The sequence below is a fragment of the Lutzomyia longipalpis genome, chromosome 1, assembly GCF_024334085.1.
Source record: "Lutzomyia longipalpis isolate SR_M1_2022 chromosome 1, ASM2433408v1".
Lineage (NCBI taxonomy): Eukaryota > Metazoa > Arthropoda > Insecta > Diptera > Psychodidae > Lutzomyia > Lutzomyia longipalpis.
Genome location: NC_074707.1, coordinates 33524863 through 33545261, shown reverse-complemented (window position 1 = coordinate 33545261; position 20399 = coordinate 33524863). Strand labels below are relative to the sequence as shown.

The window sequence follows — 20399 nt, the reverse complement described above, 5'->3', positions numbered from 1 at the left end:
AAGGAGATTGAGGATTCAAAGGAAGAAAATATATTATATGTGGAATAGACAAATATTGTATGACTGAAGATGTAAAAATGTTTAAAATTTAGTAAAGTTGAATGTATAATAAAAATTTTATGAAACCTTAATTAAGAAAGGGATGCGATGCTCTGATGCTCCATAGCATGAGTTAAAATCTCATATACAAAACATTCTGTTTCGCATTAAAGCCCAAAAGGGTAGGATACCAAAAGTAAAATGATTGTATATGAAATGTGGGTGGAAGGAAAATCAAGGTAACAGTTTAAAGAGTAATAGTGCTATTCAACCCCTTTCCCACCACTATGCTAGGTACATACATATCTATTATCACTTGGAAATGCATTCGAGTGTACACAAGCACACGTCATATTCACGTAACTCATTTCTATTGTAGATTATGTTCGTTTGAACAACAAAAATTTTCATAGGGGTTTCAAATTCCTCCGCATATATGTAGCAAAACTCTATCGCAAACCATAAAAGCTTTCCCATCGCTACTTCACGTGCTCTCTACACGTGTGCCATATATATAATTACAACCATACCGCGAAATAAACTTTTATTGGGACTATTTTTCTGGGCGGAAAAGAAAAACACTCACCAATGCTCCTTGACGCACAAAGTTGACAGGATCAAATTTAACCATGGGCTCCAGCAGAGCAATTGCCTCCCTCAGCCCTGTTCCAGCACAAGCAATTCCAAGGGCCATTGCCGCCCCATAGCGCACATGTGGATTGTACGATTCCGCAAGAAGAGACACAACTGAAGGACACTGTTCCGGTGTACTGAAAAAGAAAAATAATGGAGAGCAATTAGATCTACATTTTTTTTTCTTTTATATAAATATCAATTTACATAAATACTATGTATCCCTACATATGTCATGTGTATGCATGTAATTTTTATGTACGTATAAATTGCATATTTATGCAAATATGCTAATATTCTTTGCATTTATGAAACATATATAGTTTTATATATTCCCTGATTTTCTTTACATGTAGCAGATATTTATTTAACCTCACTGTAGCTTTATTGAACATCTTCTATCGCATTTAATTGATTTTTAAGCTTCCACTCGAAGAGATTTAGGAATTACATTTTTTTTTCATTTGAAATTTAATTAGTCTCGAATGACGTTGTCACGTCATACTACACCCACATTATGTTGGAATATAATGCATAAGAATATTAAGTCATGATCAGTAAATAAGTACATGCTCTGTGTATGTATATAATAAAGGAGACGTCCTTTAGTAAGATGCCGCTCGTGCAATTGACATGGTACATTAGCGTTTAAAGTTGTTTGATTTATTAATCGATAAATTACACTAAATGATAAATTAAACAAAATTCGAGTGTATAAAAAAAGGACATAAAGTAATGAATAAATAACTCATTTTGAGTGATGTACATAAAACTACAAAATAATATAGAAATCGTTTTTTAGCTGTGATTCTTTTTTTTCTTCCAGAAGTCTCAGCTAAATTGCATGAATGAACGTAATGGCCGTAAAATGAATGTCTCTGCCCATCTTTAGCAGACATAATTCTGCACGGTGAAAATGTTGAAAAGATTCCATTCAACAGCTTTCTTTGTCGGGTGGTGCGATGCTTAAATTTAGACTGGGTGGTAAAAAAGGCAACACAAAATCCTTCCAAAAGAGGGAATAGCAAGGAAATGAATTTATAGTATAATCAGCATAATATAAATAAACTCGCACTTATTTACCACTTTCCCCCCAACGATTCTATGCTTCATAAGAGCTATCTACTCTAACATTTTATTCTATTCAGCAATGAGAAATACAGCACAAGGGTTTTATCGTTCCAAATGACAATCCTGGCTCCATACGGGCCATTGCGAGATTATGTAGCAATTTTCACTTTTATACCTTACACATTCATTTCATTCAAAAAACAGAGAAACATCCCTAAAGAATTTCTCTACACTCTGTATATTACATGCGCCACCCTATTATGGCAATCCAACAGTCAATGTAAATAAGAGTTGGAAAAATACAGCTTGCTCTCTCTCTCACTCTCACGTATATTCCAAGCACTAATTAAGAATATAGTCACATAATTAAAATCTTGAATTTTCAGAAAAGGTCCACTTGGAATAATCATACCTTATTCCTTTGATCCTATGCTACCATAAAAAGTATTTAGAAAATAAGTCAGTTGGATGTTTGTTTATATATACGCGTATTTATGTAAGAATAAATAGAAAAGCCGATAGAACATCTGTCCATAGCTTCTTGTATTTTTTTTCTTCCTCTTAAATATGTATGTTGAAATGTGTACAAAAGAAATTTGCTGACATTGAAAAATAGATTCCGGTAGGATATAAAGAACTGAATTCATGCGTAAAATATTTCGGAAAATCATTCGCATTATTTCATTCTCCTCTTCTGAATGAAAAAAGAAAACCAACATAAATATTTCATGACTATATAGCATTAAGGGTAGGTATATGAAAATACTAGCCTTTACAAATTGCTCATCAAGGAAATTAAGATAAAATGTAAACAGAAGAAAAAAGATTTCCCTTCTTTTATTTACATTTTACGAGATTCACCATTTAATTGCCGAATTTATTTAATCAGTTATTAATATAGAAGGAATGTAAATTATTTCAAGAGCACTCCTCACCATTAGCAACGTCTTATAAGTTAAATGATTTATAATTTTGGCAACATTTTCACAACACGAGTGAATTAAATAACATTTTTCAACCAACAACATTGTCAAAATAGAGTTATATAGGCCAAAATAGAGCTATATTTGTCATGGTTAATGTTCTAATTATTTTATTGTTTAAGTATATTGAGTAATAGCTTAAAGATTTTATGTATCATGCCGGTTCAAACTAATATTCTTAATGATTGTAAATTCATCTAAAAATACTCGCGAGGCTTATAAACTTTCGAATTTCATTTAAATCTCGAGCACTCAAATAATAGAGAGAAATCAAAATCCGAGGAAATCTCAAATAAGTATTATGAGAATATTTCGGTATACCAATTTCGTAAATTGAAATAAATATTTCAATCAAATTCTGCTATTGCACGTGTCAGAAGATATTACGAAGCTTTATTCCATTCTAATTATGGATTTATAGCTGCATTCAAGCAAACGTAAAAGGACTATTCTTTGTTATTTTTCTTTTTAAAATTAAAACCCTTTTCTAAGGATAAAAATAAATAAAAATGTGTTTATACCTTTACTTGATTTCAAGAAATAATACATTGTAAACGTGAAGGTATGAGTCACGTGTCATAAAAGCCATAATTACAATTTCGTGATAGACAACAAGTCGAATCACAAAATAGTTTTCCAACACACATTACCAGAATGTGTGACTTTCAGGTTAAGTTAATTGGAATATAATTTTGGCATTTGGATTAAATTAGAATTTTAGAGAATTGAAATTGAAAGCACTATTACACATATACAACAATTCTGGTTTAATATCTTCGTCGCAATATTTAATAACACATTTCCCTCGCTTTTCCTTCGCATTATGAATTAAACTCTTGTGCAATTTTGATGTAGTTTAAACGTTTAACTTCTACACAGAGCTATGAATTTAATAACATTATATTAAATTCCATTGTATTTTGTTTTATTTGTTAATAATTCTTTTTCTAGCTAAAAAGATTCTAAATAAATAAAAAAAGAGTCGAAGGCTTCAGCAAAGTGCTCATTATACATAATTCTGTACCTGTTCAGCAAGAATGTCGCATTTTCCAACAATTGCCTTTTTTACACTTTCAATATAACAAAAAATAAAAATTCCCTTCAATGCTCATCTCCATGCTATGCGATAAATAATATTCTGCCACAAAATTGACTTCCACAAGTATATTTTCCATAATGGAGGAATGAATAATAGTCCCAGACATTTTGTGTGTCTCTTAAAAATTTACCAAGTCACGTTTTTCTTTTCATCTTTTGTGAGCTTCTGTCACATAATAATAAGAATTTGTTGCTCCATACGATGAGTAAGTAGTATGATGGCGAATCACCCAATAGGTGAAGACGTTTACAGAGTATTATTGCCGTGAAAGTAATTAATTGATGTGTATTCTATTCTCTTCTCACACCCACCCTTAGTTCTTTAATCTCATTAATTGGGCATCAGCACGACAAATTCGTCATTTTCTAAGAATAATTAGGTGAAATTTAAAAAATTAATGAAACATGTATATCATCTATATACACGATGATGCTATTAAATTCAATGGATATGTCTTGTACAATACGCAATAAGGGTGTTGAATTATTTAAGTAAATTTAATAAAAAGTAGGTATATCTTTTAATATAGAATGATTAACCCAAAGTCATTTTAAAAGCTCTTTACAGCCGGCTTATTCATAAACATGAGTGATTGTAAAAAAAAAGAACTTGTGCGTTTTCTTTCAGCTTTAAGTTAGTACCTAATACTTTACTGTTTAAACTGTTTATGTAAAAAACTATTCAAAGTATATGTGTACGTATCGTATGTATTACTTACATACATTAGCATGGTTTAGTTAATCAAAATTCCATACGTGTACCTATCTTAATGATATCTTAGGCGAAATAAATTTATGATTTTGTCTTCACAAATGTCAATGGCAATTGATTAAATAAATGTAATGGAAAATGAAAAATAATATTTTCTTTTGATCTTCAATTCCATACATGGAAGGTCAACTCAACATACATCTACAAACTGAAGGGTCCCCCTCAAACTTACCAAAAAAATATTAAATTAATATCAGAGGGATTCACATAAAATTATTCATTAGTGTATAAACTTCGAAAACTTTAGTGTATATATAATTTATGAAAGTAAATTGGAAAATTAGTTCTGGGTTAGGTAAAATGTTTATATATGAATTTAATTTTCCACTACATATTATTTTTGCAAATAGCTGTTGACGAGGCATAAGAGCAATTTTGTTCGTCTGCTCCTATAGTGGCGCGCATACTCCTTCTGCTCATGTGTATTCAGCCTCCGTCCACTTGGCGGAGACAAATGCTTTGCATCACCTCATCGCGAGCTTTGAGAAATCCCCCCAAGTCAGTCGTCAAACCGAATTCGTCAGAATCGCACCAAACATCGTATGTGTGACCCAGAAGTTCTTTTTGAAAATTCAACACAACTCAACGTGCAACGTTACCTTTCAACATTCATTCGCGCTCTCTCGCCGTGAAAAGCATTTACCATATTTTCAAGGAAGTGTGTATAAAAATAAGTGCAGGAGAATAAAAAGTTCTCGATGCACTGTGTGAATTTTTTTTTAGTTTATGATTCTGTGAGCAATCTCAATTAAAAATCATATAAAAAAATTCTTCAACAGCATCATGGTACAATTTCAATGCCATAAAATCTCTACAGCTACTGACAACACTGTTGGAGTTTACGCTGCTACATGATTTTGCAGAAGAATTGAGTATTATACGTGGATAAAGAAAGAGTAATATATGCGAAACTAGAGGAAGAACAAAAACTGTGCTCATTAAATTAAATTGACAGACTTTGAAAGTTTCAAAAAGGAGAAGAAAAAAAACGTGAAAAATCCCGAACTGAAAGTGAGTTAAGAAACAGTTTCCATAAATATGCTGCAATACGTTAAGCTGTGTACGTTCACAAAAGAAAATCACGTTCAAGAGAGAAAAAAATAAAACTACTTATTCTTTCTAAAACATAAACCACGAATTCGATAACACATTTTACTCTCTACTTTTTTTTCTTTTCCAATCTCACAGAGAAATCTTTAAGAGAATACATGCAAATAAATTTTTACTCAATTCCCGCATGTATGTAATGTTTAAAATGTAGGTAATTGACTTGAGACTATGTGTAAAGTAAAAAAAAAATATTTTTGTGCGGTTGTAGTTATAAGTGCTCACTTGTGATCATAAATTCATATTTTCATCATTCAATCACACCATGATATAAGAAACTTTTAGTGGATGCTGAAATGTGTCGGAAAAGCTTTGAAAACATCTTATTAGACATCAACAAAACTCTTGTAAAGGACACTTTTTATCTCAATATATACATAAAACAACTAGCAATATCAGAACAAAATCTCTTATTTGAACTTTTTTTTTTTTAAAAACAGTAAAAAAGAACTCTTTGCTCAGCACTCGACTATTTATAGACAGACAACTTTTTCGATTCTCAAGTGTCATAAATCATAACCAGAAGCTTATAACAAAGCATAATGAAGTTAACGTAGATGCGTGTGTGTCATCAATTACCAAGATTGCCCATTATTTACCTAAAATTTGCTTGAAATACCAAACTTTATGATAAAAAAGCAATGTATGTACCTACGTGAGCAAAAAACGATTATATATACATATTTTTGCACAGTTAACTCTTACCGCATAAAACATAATCGATTATATGTTGTAAATCAAGTAAACATGTACATATATATTTATTAATATTTTTCCAACAACATTATTTTAGAAGTTGGCATGAGTTACATTGAATAGAATAATTCTGAATAGAACAGTCTAAATTGTGGTATACCAACTAATAGATTGTTTTCTACCCTATAACTTTTACTTAAACCATTTTGTTCCACCTCAATGGAAATCATGTTTTGTTCTAAACTTTCACGTATACTTATCCCATTGGAAGGCTCACTTTATCCCAGTCTCCCCTACGCATTGAGATGATTGTAATATTCACAATTCGAATTTTTTTGGTCTAGACTTTTAAAAAGTGCGTCGACAGGACGTGCTAAAATTACCAAATATTTAAACAAGTCTGAAACTTTTTGAAGACAGACATAATGTGAAGATGGACAAAGTATAGTTTTTCATGAGATATGAGAATATTTAAATTTTTTCCCTACCTATTGGTGTATTTTTATACACTGTAAATGGATTTTTGTTATGAAGTTTATTATCTTACATATTTACAATTGGTGAAATATTTACGATGTCATTAATGCCATGCCTCCAATCCTCTTAGGTTGTTACACTATGTGATACCAAATATTTTTTTCTAAGTTATGTTAGGATGTTAAAGTGGAAACAGTGTGGAAAAAAAACTTATCAAAATAAAAAACGGAAGACTTTTCTTCACCCCCACATCCATGTTAACGCGTCGGTGCGAATTTCAAGATGTAGAGAAGAGAGAAAGTGGTGAAAAAAAAATTACCCATTCACTTTCATAGTCATTAAAAAAATTCCATTACAAGCCCTTTTTTTAGTATAGAAGAAAATTAACACAATATTTCTAAAGCAAATCAATTTCAATGTTGCTCCTTATTTTTCCGCATGTGAAATTAACTAACCTTCATTAAACCTAATGATTCTTCTGCCACGAATATTCATTTCATGCGTTTAACACATATTTTTTTAAAGCTTGTAATGTAAACAAGACTAATTGAGTTTACTATTTTATAAAATTTTGCTAAGAGTTTACACGTCATGAGAAAAAAAGTTGATTTAAATTAATTTTCCTTTATATTCCATATTCTCTGGTACATCTTAATATATTTCAGTACATATTATTACTGTACAAACAATGCCAAGACAAGAAGCGTTCCATTCTAAAGTAAATATTTTCAATAAAAATAAATAACAGATGGTTTTTGTTTCGTCATTTTCACTCAAATGATGTACTTTAATACACTGTCAGATATAATATTATAGTGGATGAAAATATAATTCATACACGGCTAAATGTCTCATGTGGAATAAATTTGATACCTCTGATAGTGATAATATATTTTCTGCCAATTCTTCTGCCTCGTTAATCAAGAACCTACAGCTTCAGAAGAACACCAGTAGAGAAATCTCGTGATTTGCGTTTTCGGCGTTTTCTTTTGAGCTTGTCTTAGGTTGGTGCTGTAAGCTTTACCCCCAGAACAATATTAAACCACATTTCATTCTCGTAAACATTCACTGATCACTGTCAAATAACCATAATATTTCTACTGTGGTTTCACATTTGATGTAATTTAATTGTTTTGTATGTTTTCCATTAAAATTAGATACATTGATTAAAGGAAAATGTTTCAATATCAATCTACATTAATAACAGAAAAATCACAAATTTATTGTAAATAGATAAAATAGGGCAAAGTTTATTATAAAGCAGATAAACATTATTACACTTTAAACACATTTTACAAATGATTTATCTATCTATGACTATAATTTGTTAAGCGCTGTCATCAAGTTTCTGAATCTCTCAAACATTTAGGACATTTGTGGCTCAGTTCCAATTGGTCTAAATACATAAACTAAACAACTAAATGCTCTGTCATTATGTTCTTTCGCCGTTTAAGTGCGGTAGTTGCTGCTTTTACAATTCGTTGACTAGGACATTGCAATGATATGCATTGTCGTTATCATTATTGTTCAGTTTAATAGATTTTATTTGGCGGAAGAATGTGTCTCTGTATTCAAATACCCAAAACTATGTCATAATTATGAATTTATTGATGATTTTGAATTACAAATCATTATATACCTACTAACATTATGTGATTCTATCAACAGCATTTTGTTATTATTATTTTTTTAATAACCCATTACAACCGCAAGAAATGAAACCTTGTAATTGAAGGAAACGCAAAACAACATAAAACAAGCAACTATTAGACACACAATTCTCAAGTTACCAATACAAGAAGAAATGCAGAGAGAAAAAAAAAGATAGAGATGTACTTCCAATTAATGGAATAGGAAATGGGCTTTCAACTTTATTGTTCTATATCTTTGGAGCAATGATAAATGCTGTGCTCGAAGAAAGATCTACAAGAAATCGATTTATTGGTCTATTGCAAAAATAAACAAACATTCCGCATAGGTGTATAAATATGGATGAAAATGAAATGGGCAATTTGTAACTTTTCAAAAGCTAATGAAAAAGTTAATTTTAGACAAATAATATGCTGTGTAGTAAATATTGCAATTTTCTACGGAGCAATAATACATTTATTTGTATGTACATATGTAAGTACATGTGTTGTGCGTTTATATCTGGGAATAATCATAAAGAATTACCAAGAAAACTATTCGGAACTTTTTGAATCTAATTTGCATAGGTATGCCTAATTGTGTGGAATACATCACGTCTTCATACAAGTGAATAAATGAGATATGACGCTTAAATTTGTATGTGAGCAAATAGGGATACATTGTGTGTATATAAATTAAAGACCGCATGAAATTTCATCGAAAGCTTTCAATTGAGTAACGCGAAAGTGTTTATTTAAAATCAAAGCAAAGACCACAAAGACTTTTCCTCCATTATTATCAACAAAGCGGAATCCCCGTATTGTTTGACATAATTAATTATTCATATATGTGTGTATTTTGCTGCATAAGAATTATTCATCATAGGGGAGACTAGACAATGTTGGAGTTAAGATATTTTCGAAGTTGTTAAACAGGAAATTTTCTTTTAAACCTTTCTATTGCTAATTTTCCTCAAGACTTTTGTCCTAATTGGCATAGAAATTTATTTTAATTGAAATTAGATTGAAGCTGACTTTCCATTTCAGGTATTTTACTGTAAAGAATTTTTTTTTTATTTATTTTTTTTTGCATCTATAGACGACCTGACACTACAGCAACACTGTACTTAATTTTTATTTGCACGACTCTGCTTCCCAATTAAGAGGTGAATACGAGTCTATTCACCTTATTCATACATAAGCCTATATACATATTTTTTTTATGTGAGCATATTATTTTTCCTGAAAGCGGAAAAATCAAACAAATATTTCCTTTCAGAGAATTCACCTCTTGAACATATGAGCCATGTATGGAATATGTAAAATATTCATTTTTGTATGGCAATAACATAAAACTATAAGTACCCAACTAATCTTTTTTTAAAGTATTGTGCCAGAGTGAATACTATTATGATAAGTATTATAATTTTGCAAACTTTTAGCTGTGTTTCTTTCAGACACAGCTTTTGTGTACCGAGCAAAATCGAAAGTCGTCAGATCGGGCTCAAACTTGGTATGAGCACGAATTAGGGTCCCCACATTCCAAAAAACGTATGCGCCAAAAAAAATTTTTTTCCGGCCGGCCGGCCGGCCGGCCGTCCGTCCGTAGTATAACCCTAAATTGCAAGAGAACGGTAATAGATAGAGACTTGCGGTAAACGGCAAAGTTTAAATATCGACTGGAAGACATCCGATTATGATGTCAAATTTTACCCCCCACCCCCCCGTCCGCCATTTTGGATAACCTCAAAATTTTGTTTTCGCTATATCTCAGCCCCTGTAATAGCTAAAAATCTGAAATTTTTATATGTTGTAGGGGCCATCAAGACCTTTCCAACGATACCTCATTTTCGAAAATCGGTCAAGCCGTTTAGTCAATATGGCCGCTACAATTTTTCATCGAAAATCGACCATAACTCGAAAACGGCTTGACCGATTTCGATCAACCTGGGCTCAAATTAAAGATCTCAACAAACCCTACAACTCTCTAGAACATCGAAAGTTTCAAAAGTGACCGCTAGGGGGCCAAAAATCAAAAACAAAATTTTCGATGAGTTTTCGATGAATATCTCGAAAACGCCATTATCGATTTGCTTCATTTTTTGATATGTTATAGCTGACTATATTATCTAGCTCCATGCCAAAAATGAAGAAAATCTATGTCTCCGTTCTCGAGATATAGCCTTCCAAAGTTGGCATGTCATATCTCGGGTTCTACAAGTCCGATTTCGATCAACTCAAGCGCAAATGAAAGGTTTCGTGAAACCTTACAAATGTGTAGAACATTGCAACTTCGAGAAATGACCACGAGAGGCGCTAAAATCAAAAACAAAGTTTTCGAAAATTTCGAACTCGAATATTTCGAAAATTCCATTATCGATTTACTTCATATTTTAATATGTTATAGTTGAGGTTAAGACCTTTCCAACGATAGCTCAAACTCGAAAATCTATGGAGCCGTTCCCGAGATATGGCGTTTCAAAGATTTCTTAGGGTATGACTTTTCAACTTTTCCCGACTTTGCGCGTATTTAAATTAATTTGCGTTCTAGTTTGCTCTCACAAAATTGGTACACTGAAAGAAACACAGCTCCCGTAAGCTTGGTCAGCTTACCAGTACATTTGAATTTTTATTTCAGTATATACGGATGTAATGTATGTACTTAAGTTATAAATATAAAATTTAGCCAAATTTTCCTTTTTATTAGCCAATCTATATATGTATTGTTCTAGCTTCAAACATATCGAGATGATACAGGATATTGAAGGAACTTTTCAACTTTAATGTCTCCTTCCAATGGTCTTATGCAAAACATTCTTGTCTGAGCAAGCACTTGGCATCCAGTGTTATGTTCTTATACTATACAACTCATATTACATTCACATATTTGTGTATAAATATGGAATTTCGTGTTTAGAATTTTCTTTCATACTATATAAATATGTATAATGCGAAAGATCATACATAGCTTACGTATACTCACATAAAGTTTGATTTTTAACAAAAGAAGAAACATTTTATGGTGAGACCATTTTGTAAGAGTTGTGTACTTGTCGCCCTTGTCGAAGCGCGTATTATTACAGAATCATAATCACTTTAAGTACGTTGTCATCCTCGGAGTTTAATCTTCCACTATATTACTTTGTTTATTATTTTCACTAGGTACTTTTTATTTGATTTGACTGGTAATCTAATATTTTCTCACAGTAAGATTTTGTTTTTTTTTTTTAAAGAATCTTTATCACTTTTAGTGAGAAAAAAATATCTGAAGTACAAAATTCTTTTTAAAACTTGTATGGTGTGGGTGGTCATCTTGTAGTAAATAATTTCCAAACACTATGTTCTCTATTCCCTTGATAAATGGTGCAAAATTCTAAATAGAATAGTTTTAGAGGAAATTTCCTGTCCACAACTTCCTCTCACAGAATCCTTTTACTCGATATCTCAATAGGAAATATTTATTTCCGAATTCTTGCATATATAACTTTGCCCTAGTATCCCTTAGAATGTGAATATATACATAATAATTTCTGGTGGTAAAAATATTATTCATTATAGTTTAATTTTCTCAACAATACATAATGTATTCAAACTATCTCATAAATATAAGTTATAAATATGAAGTTTATTAGTAAACTTTACCCATTTCCCTCTTTTTAAGGCAAAAAAAAGTATTGTATGTATATACGATGAAAATATAAGGTAAACTTTTATTGAAAATTGACTCTAAATAATAAGATAAAGTTTGGTAGACTTAACGTTAGGAAAACCAAAATAATGATGTTCTGACTTTCGATTGACCGCCAAACATTTCTCATTAATAGTTTTTACATTATTTATGTTTAGGTATGGTTGATTATAATTACGCCAACACACATTTTACATACACACGTATACATACATTATATACAATCAAAATGTGTATAAGTAGTTGATCAAAATTTCAATTGTGTACAAATTATAATACGGAAATTGAATAGAGTCCATACTCAATAAACCTCTTTTTCTTCTCCTTTCCAGATAATATATTGAAGGGTTCAAAACCCCAAATGAGGTAGAAGTGATGTTAATAATGAAATGGAGTTTGAAATGTTCACGGGTCCAGGACCAGGAGATGATAATAATTCACCACCATCCCCGCTTCCATCAGCAAGGACGATACCATCAAAAGATCTACCACCATCCCTACAAACTCAGAGAGTTATTGAGTTGGTCAGTTGTGAATCGTATGGTTTAGATTGGCCAACATTATGGGGACCGGAAATATCTTGCTATCTCAATCGACCCACTTCCACACAAAATACAAGTCACCACCTGCCTTGCCATTCATCAGAAATCACCAGTGTGGACCCAAGTAGAGTGGCATTTGAGAATCACGACAATCAAACCAATTTTATCTACAGTATCACATCATCGATGAAAGAAAGTGCAAATAATACCATCAGCAATGCTTCATCTGAATCTGTGGTGTCAAGTGTCCTGGACACAATACCATTCACGTGTGAATTAGATAGTGTAAATATATTGAACACAGCAAAAGAGGCTATTTACAAATGCAAAAGTAGCCTATCAGTGAATTTTAACCAATTTGTAAATGAAACTGTGCAAAGTTTAATTGATAGTTGTATGTATAATACATCAATTATAGTTAACAGTGTGGCAAATCCAGTGTCAGAGTTTAAAATACAACTACCACAAATGATTACAAATTCCACAATTGGATTGACCAATGAGTGTGTTTCTAGTGTAAATCAAATACTAAATTGTAGTAATTTAAATGTGAATAATTCACTTTTTGAAAATGAACCCTTTGATCTCACAAACTACAGTTCAATACTCCTCAAACCAATTCAATGCTATTTAAGTTTAACAATCTCATCAACAACATTAAACAGTTCAGCCCAATATATCGATTCGGCCAACTTTACCACATTACCAACAACCATCTCACCATTAACACCGCCAAATCTTCCCGTGGACATTTTCAACCAGAATTACGATTGGAGCTTTCTGTTTGTGATTATCTTCATTCTCGCCGGTGGTTTGGGTAACATTCTTGTGTGTTTGGCAGTTGCGTTGGACAGAAAATTACAAAATGTCACCAATTACTTCCTACTCTCCCTGGCCATTGCCGACCTACTAGTCAGCCTCTTTGTTATGCCACTGGGAGCAATACCTGGATTTCTCGGTAATATATTCATTTTCTCAGTCTCACACAAATTCATACCTTTATCACCTTTGCATTTTAAATAAATATAATTTACTTTGAAAACTTTTGGTGCTATCTCAAGAATGAACACAGAGTTACTAATGAACTGCCTTGGGCAAGCAAAAATAAATAAATATTTTCCGTGATTTTTTCTTATGGTTTTTCTCTCAAAGTAAATCTAAGAATTAAGTATAAAAGAAACAAATGAATAATTTTTAAATACAACCACACAAGACAGAGTTTCATTCATCACACATTCTTTGTTAGAGGGCGAGACCCAAATTAGACATATTTCTTATATTACCCCTATTGGGAAAGTGGCCCAGTGATGGACTCTATATTATTGAATTCTTCTCTATATGTATGTATGTATTACTAAGGTGTGTATTCACCTCTTTGTGAATTAAAAGGAAACACACAGGGTGTTCTTTGACCAAAAATATTCCCGGCATATTGAAATATTGAGTGAATTCATGATATTTTCTGACGAAAATGTAATGTATGCATAAAAATTCTTCTACCAAATTTTGTTCACAGATATGCATTTATGAGTAGGAGGGAATGTTCCATTTCTGACCCATATTATTTTTCCTTTAAAAAGAAAAGTTTCTTTTGAAGATGATAAAATAATTGTTTGTTTGGTTTTCTCTTTTAATTTTTATGCATTAAAATCTTACGAAGTTCTAGTTAATAATTGAATTAAATCCAATTGAAGGAATAAAGGTCTTATATTATCCGTTGTTCCCTATAGACAATTTGCAAAGCTCGAATCTCTTTCAATAGATTTTATGTATAGATAGGGGATGTACTAGGATATAATGTCATATAAAATACATATGTATTTATGGGATTTTTTTTAAAGCCCATACATTATGGGAATATTTATTGCAAAGTAACATGGTTATTTTGAATGATGGGCCGAATGGGACTCTATAAGAGAATATGTCTGAGCATTAGCTACCAATAATATATATATACATAGAAATTATACAAGTTAGTATACCAACTAGGTTATTCCATTTTGGAATATCTAATATGTAGGAGTTTGTAGGATTTTATTTTGTAAATAAAAAAAAATAAGATAAATATCAAGATAGCAAAAGGTCACTACGTCTCAGATAATCCACAATTTAAAATAAAGAATTGTTTGATAAAAATAGATTTAACAGATCACCCCAAATTATTTCTCTTTCTTTTACCAATTTTCAGGTTATTGGCCATTTGGTGTGACGTGGTGCAATATCTATGTCACATGTGATGTTCTAGCGTGTTCAGCTAGTATTCTGCATATGTGCTTTATAAGCCTCGGCCGATATTTAGGCATCAGAAATCCATTAGCCACCCGCCATAGGTCCACCAAGAGACTGGCTTGCATCAAAATCGCATTAGTTTGGGTCATGGCGATGCTCATCTCAAGTTCAATTACAGTATTAGGTAATTTTATTAACTTTTCTATCACCATGATCATCATAAGATAATGTCCAATTGATATACACACAATGTAAAACCATTCAGTACATTACGTATGCTATATAGAGATACATATATTCACTTATGTACGTACATAGCTCCTCTTACTTATGCATAACAAATTCCAAACCACAATGTTCTGAAAAATCGTGGAAAGCATGATTTTTTTCCTCTTACATTATCGAAATATATATGTATCTACATAAGAACACTCATAAGACGATGAAAAAAATAAAACATATGTTTGATATCCTTTCAGGAATAATAAACAAGTCAAATATAATGCCAATACATCATAAGTGTGTCATCAACAATAGAGCCTTCTTCGTTTTTGGTTCTCTCGTAACATTCTATATTCCTATGCTAATTATGGTCACAACGTATGCACTTACAGTGCAGTTACTGCGAAAGAAGGCCCGCTTTGCGGCTGAGCATCCCGAGAGTGAGATATTCAGAAGGTTATTAAATTGATTACCTACATTAACTTTGTATGAATATTTCATTGAGAAAATGTATTAAATTAATGTTATAAATTTATTCAGTTTATTTCATTACTTTTCAGACTCGGTGGTCGTTTTTCAAGTAAATCCCAGTCTCATCAGCATATAACTGCCAGTGATACAAGTCAGCAACATCAAACAATGTCAGTAATTGGAAAAATTAAAACAACATCAACGCATAGCACTAATACGCCAAATTGTATAGGAAGAAATATAATAATACATTCACATTCCCAACAAGCATTATCATGGAGAGCGTCAGATAATCTCATATTATCCAGAGAAGATAGGTGAGTTTTTGATTATATTTAATTACAAGGAAGCACCAGAGTTACGCATTTAGTAATTACAGTGTTTGACTTTTTTTCTCCCAAAAAATTAAGCAATGATTTTTAAAAAATTACTAAACAACAATAAAAAAAATCTTCCATGTTTGTTTTCAGTATTAGTACATCCCATCCACATTTGGGTTTTAGCAATGGCAACTCAAAAAATGCTACCTTAAGGTCAACAAAGAGTGGTACGTGTGACCAAAGTACCCAAACCCCATCGAATATAGCAAGAGAAACACGACGTAGTAAATTAAAATCAATTAAACTGCAACTTAACAATGTGACCCCAACTGCCATTAATTGGAATTTACGGTAAAGAAAAATTCTATATTTTCTTTATGATCATTTTCATTGCATTTACTAAAAACTTTCCTCGTACACCACCACCTATTTTTATCTCTAACCTAGATTGTTTGGAAGTCGCAATAAAAGAAACGACTTGTCTGCCAATGCTGTCGCTAATGAACAGAAAGCCACAAAGGTAGCTATATAATTTATCAAAGGTGCACTTTAATTCGTAATGAATCCTCTTTGAATAATTTCTTTTGAGGAATACAATTAAAAGTCACGAAATTTCAAACTATGATGCTAAAATCTGCTCAATTTGATTGTGATGCAATCTTTAATACCTTTCAATCAACTTCACTCTCGTACTATCTTTTTTTTGCAGGTTCTTGGAGTTGTATTTTTCACATTTGTTCTATGTTGGTCTCCCTTCTTCATTCTCAACATCATTTTTGCCGCCTGCCCAAATTGCCATGTACCTGAAAATGTTGTTGACACTTGCCTATGGTTAGGATATGTGTCCTCAACTATTAATCCTATCATATACACTATTTTCAATAAGACCTTTCGAGCAGCATTTATTCGACTTCTTCGCTGCAACTGTCAGAGGTAAGAATTTAAGATTTTTTTTTTTGAAGAAAAATATAAAATTTTAAGTAAAAATTCGAATTTTAAAATAATATTTTTAACTGGGAAAGATGTGGCTTCATCACATTCAAATTCCATCAAATAGATGTGTTAATTTCTTGTAATTAACTTTGTACATATTCTTGTGTAGGTCCGGACGTCCACCCCGATATAGATCAGTAATGGAAAGTCGGGGAGCCGCAAGCCTATGTGCACCATCTACTTTGCCTTTGGCAATTTCACTGCAAGGAGCTCCTCTTCTGACACCGTCAACTCATGGTACGACACCACTGAGTGATTTTCGAGGCAGTTATACAATTACGGACGATGAGTGTTAAAAGCAATATAATATACAGTACAGACAGCTGCACTAATTGTGAAAGGAAGCATGAAATATGAAATAATTCATTACAATACCGCCAAATTGTTATTAATTATATGTATAGGGTTAATACTCATATTTAGATACAAGTATTGTACATAATATTGTTTCTTATATATAGTAAATCAAGAACTGAAGAAATAGATTTTATCAAAGAGTGAGTATTGTTTTCGCATTTACCCCTTTACCGACTTTAGGATGAGTAAAAACATCATAATGACAATAGCATAAATCATAATGATATCAAACTAGAAAATAATAATAATAAAAAAAATAAAACATTGCAAATGCTATAGTTAATTTTTTTGGAAGGAAGCAATTTTGAATTGCTTCATATTAAACTTGTTATTAAGTGATAAAATTGAATATTTCCGTTAAAAGAAATTTAACGGAAAATAAAACTGCAAAACAGATAATTGCCAAAGTAATAATTTTTAATAAATGTATTTAATCAAAATAAATATATACCAACAAAATCTATATCAGAACAATATTCTCCTCATCCTGTGTCTTAAAAAGAAAGAAATCTTGCATCGTGAAATGAACAGTGTCCATCTAAATTTTCAAAACAAAACCACCTATTACTTATTTTTAACTCATACAAGTACAGTATACTTCAGTGAAATGTATTTATTAGATTTGAAAATTGAATGTGATTAAACGTATCAAATTAAGCAAACTCTGCATTTTTCCTCAAAATTTTTCATTATTTGTTTTGCATTTATGTATAAAATTGAGAAATTCGCATTTTATTTTTAAATCTTAAAAATAAGATTTCCTCTTTATCTCGTGATGTTAAATTTAAGAGAAAAGCTTTAAGGCTTCAATTTCGAAAGCTTATCGACATATAAACCACATATCCTCAAAGCTCTCAACCCAAAAGGAAAAGCTCATTTTATGCAACCCCCATTTCTATCCAAAACGGTTTGAGTCTTATATTAAACCACCCACACATCCCCAAATAGTACAGAATTCCACATGTTCTAAGCATTCAAGCAATATTCATTCTCTTCAGTCTATTAATGTTTATTTATTGTGTGAGAAATGTGGATAAGAACTTACCGCCCCCAATCTAAAGAAATTCAGTGAATGAAAGAAGCTTATCTTACCTGAAACGAGAAGAAAATAAGATAAATATTAGTATTATGTATATATTATGATATATACAATAAATTTATTATTTTCTTTTCATATTTTAGAATGAGGCCACATACAATATGCACGTTGTACGAATACATTGGAAAGTCGTTGGAAAGTGACGTATTTTTTTCATTTGAGGAAACACGTGGAATTTCCCTCAAAACATTCAATTTAATGACTGATAAGGAAGACTGGGACACAGTTGGTAGTCAGGATGACGAAAAATAACAACAACAAAAAATTCACATTTTCTAAAGATCTTTAAAAAAAAGTTTAAAGAATTTTCCTAACAAATAATGTTTTTTCAAACTTTGCCCTTTTTGACAAAGCCGTGAACAAAATAAATTATTTTATTTAAGTTAACTGACTCACCCCACCCCACCTATCGCTACGTATTAATGTCACAAAATCCATGCTCCATCATTGAATGAATAAAATTGAATTCTTCACTACGTCAATAAATTTTATACATTATGTACATAACAAAGCAAATGTGTTCACAAGTGCCAAAATAATGGGAGAAGAATACAGTAGAAAATTTTATGAATTCACTTAAAGTGGGAGTATGGAGGAGACTTTCAGTGAGAACATACTCCGCTTAAACTACCTACAGTCTCCTTCTTTATGTTTTCCTAATTCTTCCTGCAAAGATGACGGTACATTTTGATGTCTGTTTATCTCAATATGTACCTACATATAAATATATATGTACATATGTGAAAATTCTGTGCACATACATAGGTTACGTAATATATTATACAAATACATATTAGCAGAATTATGCAAAGATGCTGCTGTTATAAAACTTCTGTAAGTTCACTACTTTTCGTCTCATTCAATGATATCTTGCGAAAACTTACTCAATATATATAGCACAAAGCTGCCATGCAAAGAAAATTTTAAAATTTCACTTGATCACAATATTTTACTTCTACCCTTATATTGTGTTTTTTTTCTTGATAAGGAATTTTTAATTCAAGAAATTCTTAATAAGTAAAAAGATTTTGCAAACTTTTTGCAAATATTTAAAGTTGATTTATTTTCATTTTGTAACAAAAATTGTATAAAAATACGGGGGTAGTGAAAAGAGACGTATACGGTAGCCTTGCTAAATCCACAAGTAAAACACCAAAATTCGTTACCATCAGCTGAAAAAAATTAAAATGAAAGGAAAAAGAAGAAATTCGTTACACCAACTCATTTAGTAGGTAATTAAATTGCACAGAAAATTCTAAATGAGGCCTATTTTTAGAAGAAAGTGGGTGTAGTAGAATTTGTGGGAGGGTAAAATACCCTAAAGTATCTATTAGTAGATTGGCACCCGCAATCGCCTTATTTTATAGGTATGCACACTTATATAGATACATACACGTGGTAAAACATTACATATATTATTCTACTCCACTTCTTGGAATTTTTTGATATTGAATCTACAGGTGTAGCATGTGACAATTTGTGTAGGACTTTATTCTTCATCCTCTCTATATACTACCTTCTTATCATTCATATTGTGTGAAGTCCATACACGAAGAATGATGATTATTGATTGTCATGTCTCGTGAATATAGATTGATATTTAGGTGAATTACTCCGTCGCTGAACACTCTTCATCATACATTCACCCACTCAGAAGAGTTGATCATATGCGAGAAGTAGAGAAATTGTAATTCTAAAAACAAAGAGACAGTGAAGAGGAAATTCTCTGTAAACTCTCATTCAGGGGATGTCTAGCCGTATGTACCGTCAGCTGCTTCACCCATTTTCGTATCTACTGTGTAAATCCTATTAATATAGGTACGAGAATTGTTGATGTGGTCGACCATAGGTACTGATTGGTTGGTTAACCCAATTCCGAAACACTATTTCACTTCTCTTACTTTACAATTATGTATGTGATACTTTTTTTATGACAAGATAAATTGAGTTAATCAATTAACATAAAAAGTCTTT

General features: G+C 31.4%; 3 protein-coding genes across 5 annotated transcripts in view; 2 read left to right on the top strand and 1 right to left on the bottom strand.

The window, feature by feature from the left end:
• LOC129786050 (putative fatty acyl-CoA reductase CG5065) overlaps positions 1 to 20399 on the top strand; it is an 824046-nt gene that overhangs the window by 130691 nt on the left and 672956 nt on the right. The window lies entirely within an intron of this gene.
• The window catches only part of LOC129785965 (26S proteasome non-ATPase regulatory subunit 1), a 74595-nt gene that overhangs the window by 3795 nt on the left and 50401 nt on the right, over positions 1 to 20399 (bottom strand). The window contains exon 8 of the mRNA XM_055820665.1: positions 626 to 809. Within this exon, the coding sequence (XP_055676640.1) occupies positions 626 to 809 (184 nt within the window). The remainder of the gene's footprint in view (positions 1 to 625; positions 810 to 20399) is intronic.
• On the top strand, positions 5121 to 17976 carry LOC129785984 (octopamine receptor). 3 transcript variants are annotated; one of them, XM_055820718.1, is made up of 10 exons: positions 5121 to 5254; positions 5376 to 5607; positions 12525 to 13692; positions 14923 to 15147; positions 15443 to 15641; positions 15746 to 15973; positions 16127 to 16327; positions 16424 to 16496; positions 16686 to 16909; positions 17079 to 17976. In XM_055820718.1, exons 3-10 carry the CDS (start codon positions 12582 to 12584, stop codon positions 17263 to 17265), a joined length of 2448 nt encoding a protein of 815 aa, XP_055676693.1. In that variant the 5' UTR covers positions 5121 to 5254; positions 5376 to 5607; positions 12525 to 12581; the 3' UTR covers positions 17266 to 17976. The 3 variants fall into 3 exon arrangements, with proteins under 3 accessions (XP_055676693.1, XP_055676690.1, XP_055676691.1); XM_055820715.1 differs by having other exon boundaries at positions 5121 to 5607; XM_055820716.1 differs by having other exon boundaries at positions 5121 to 5656.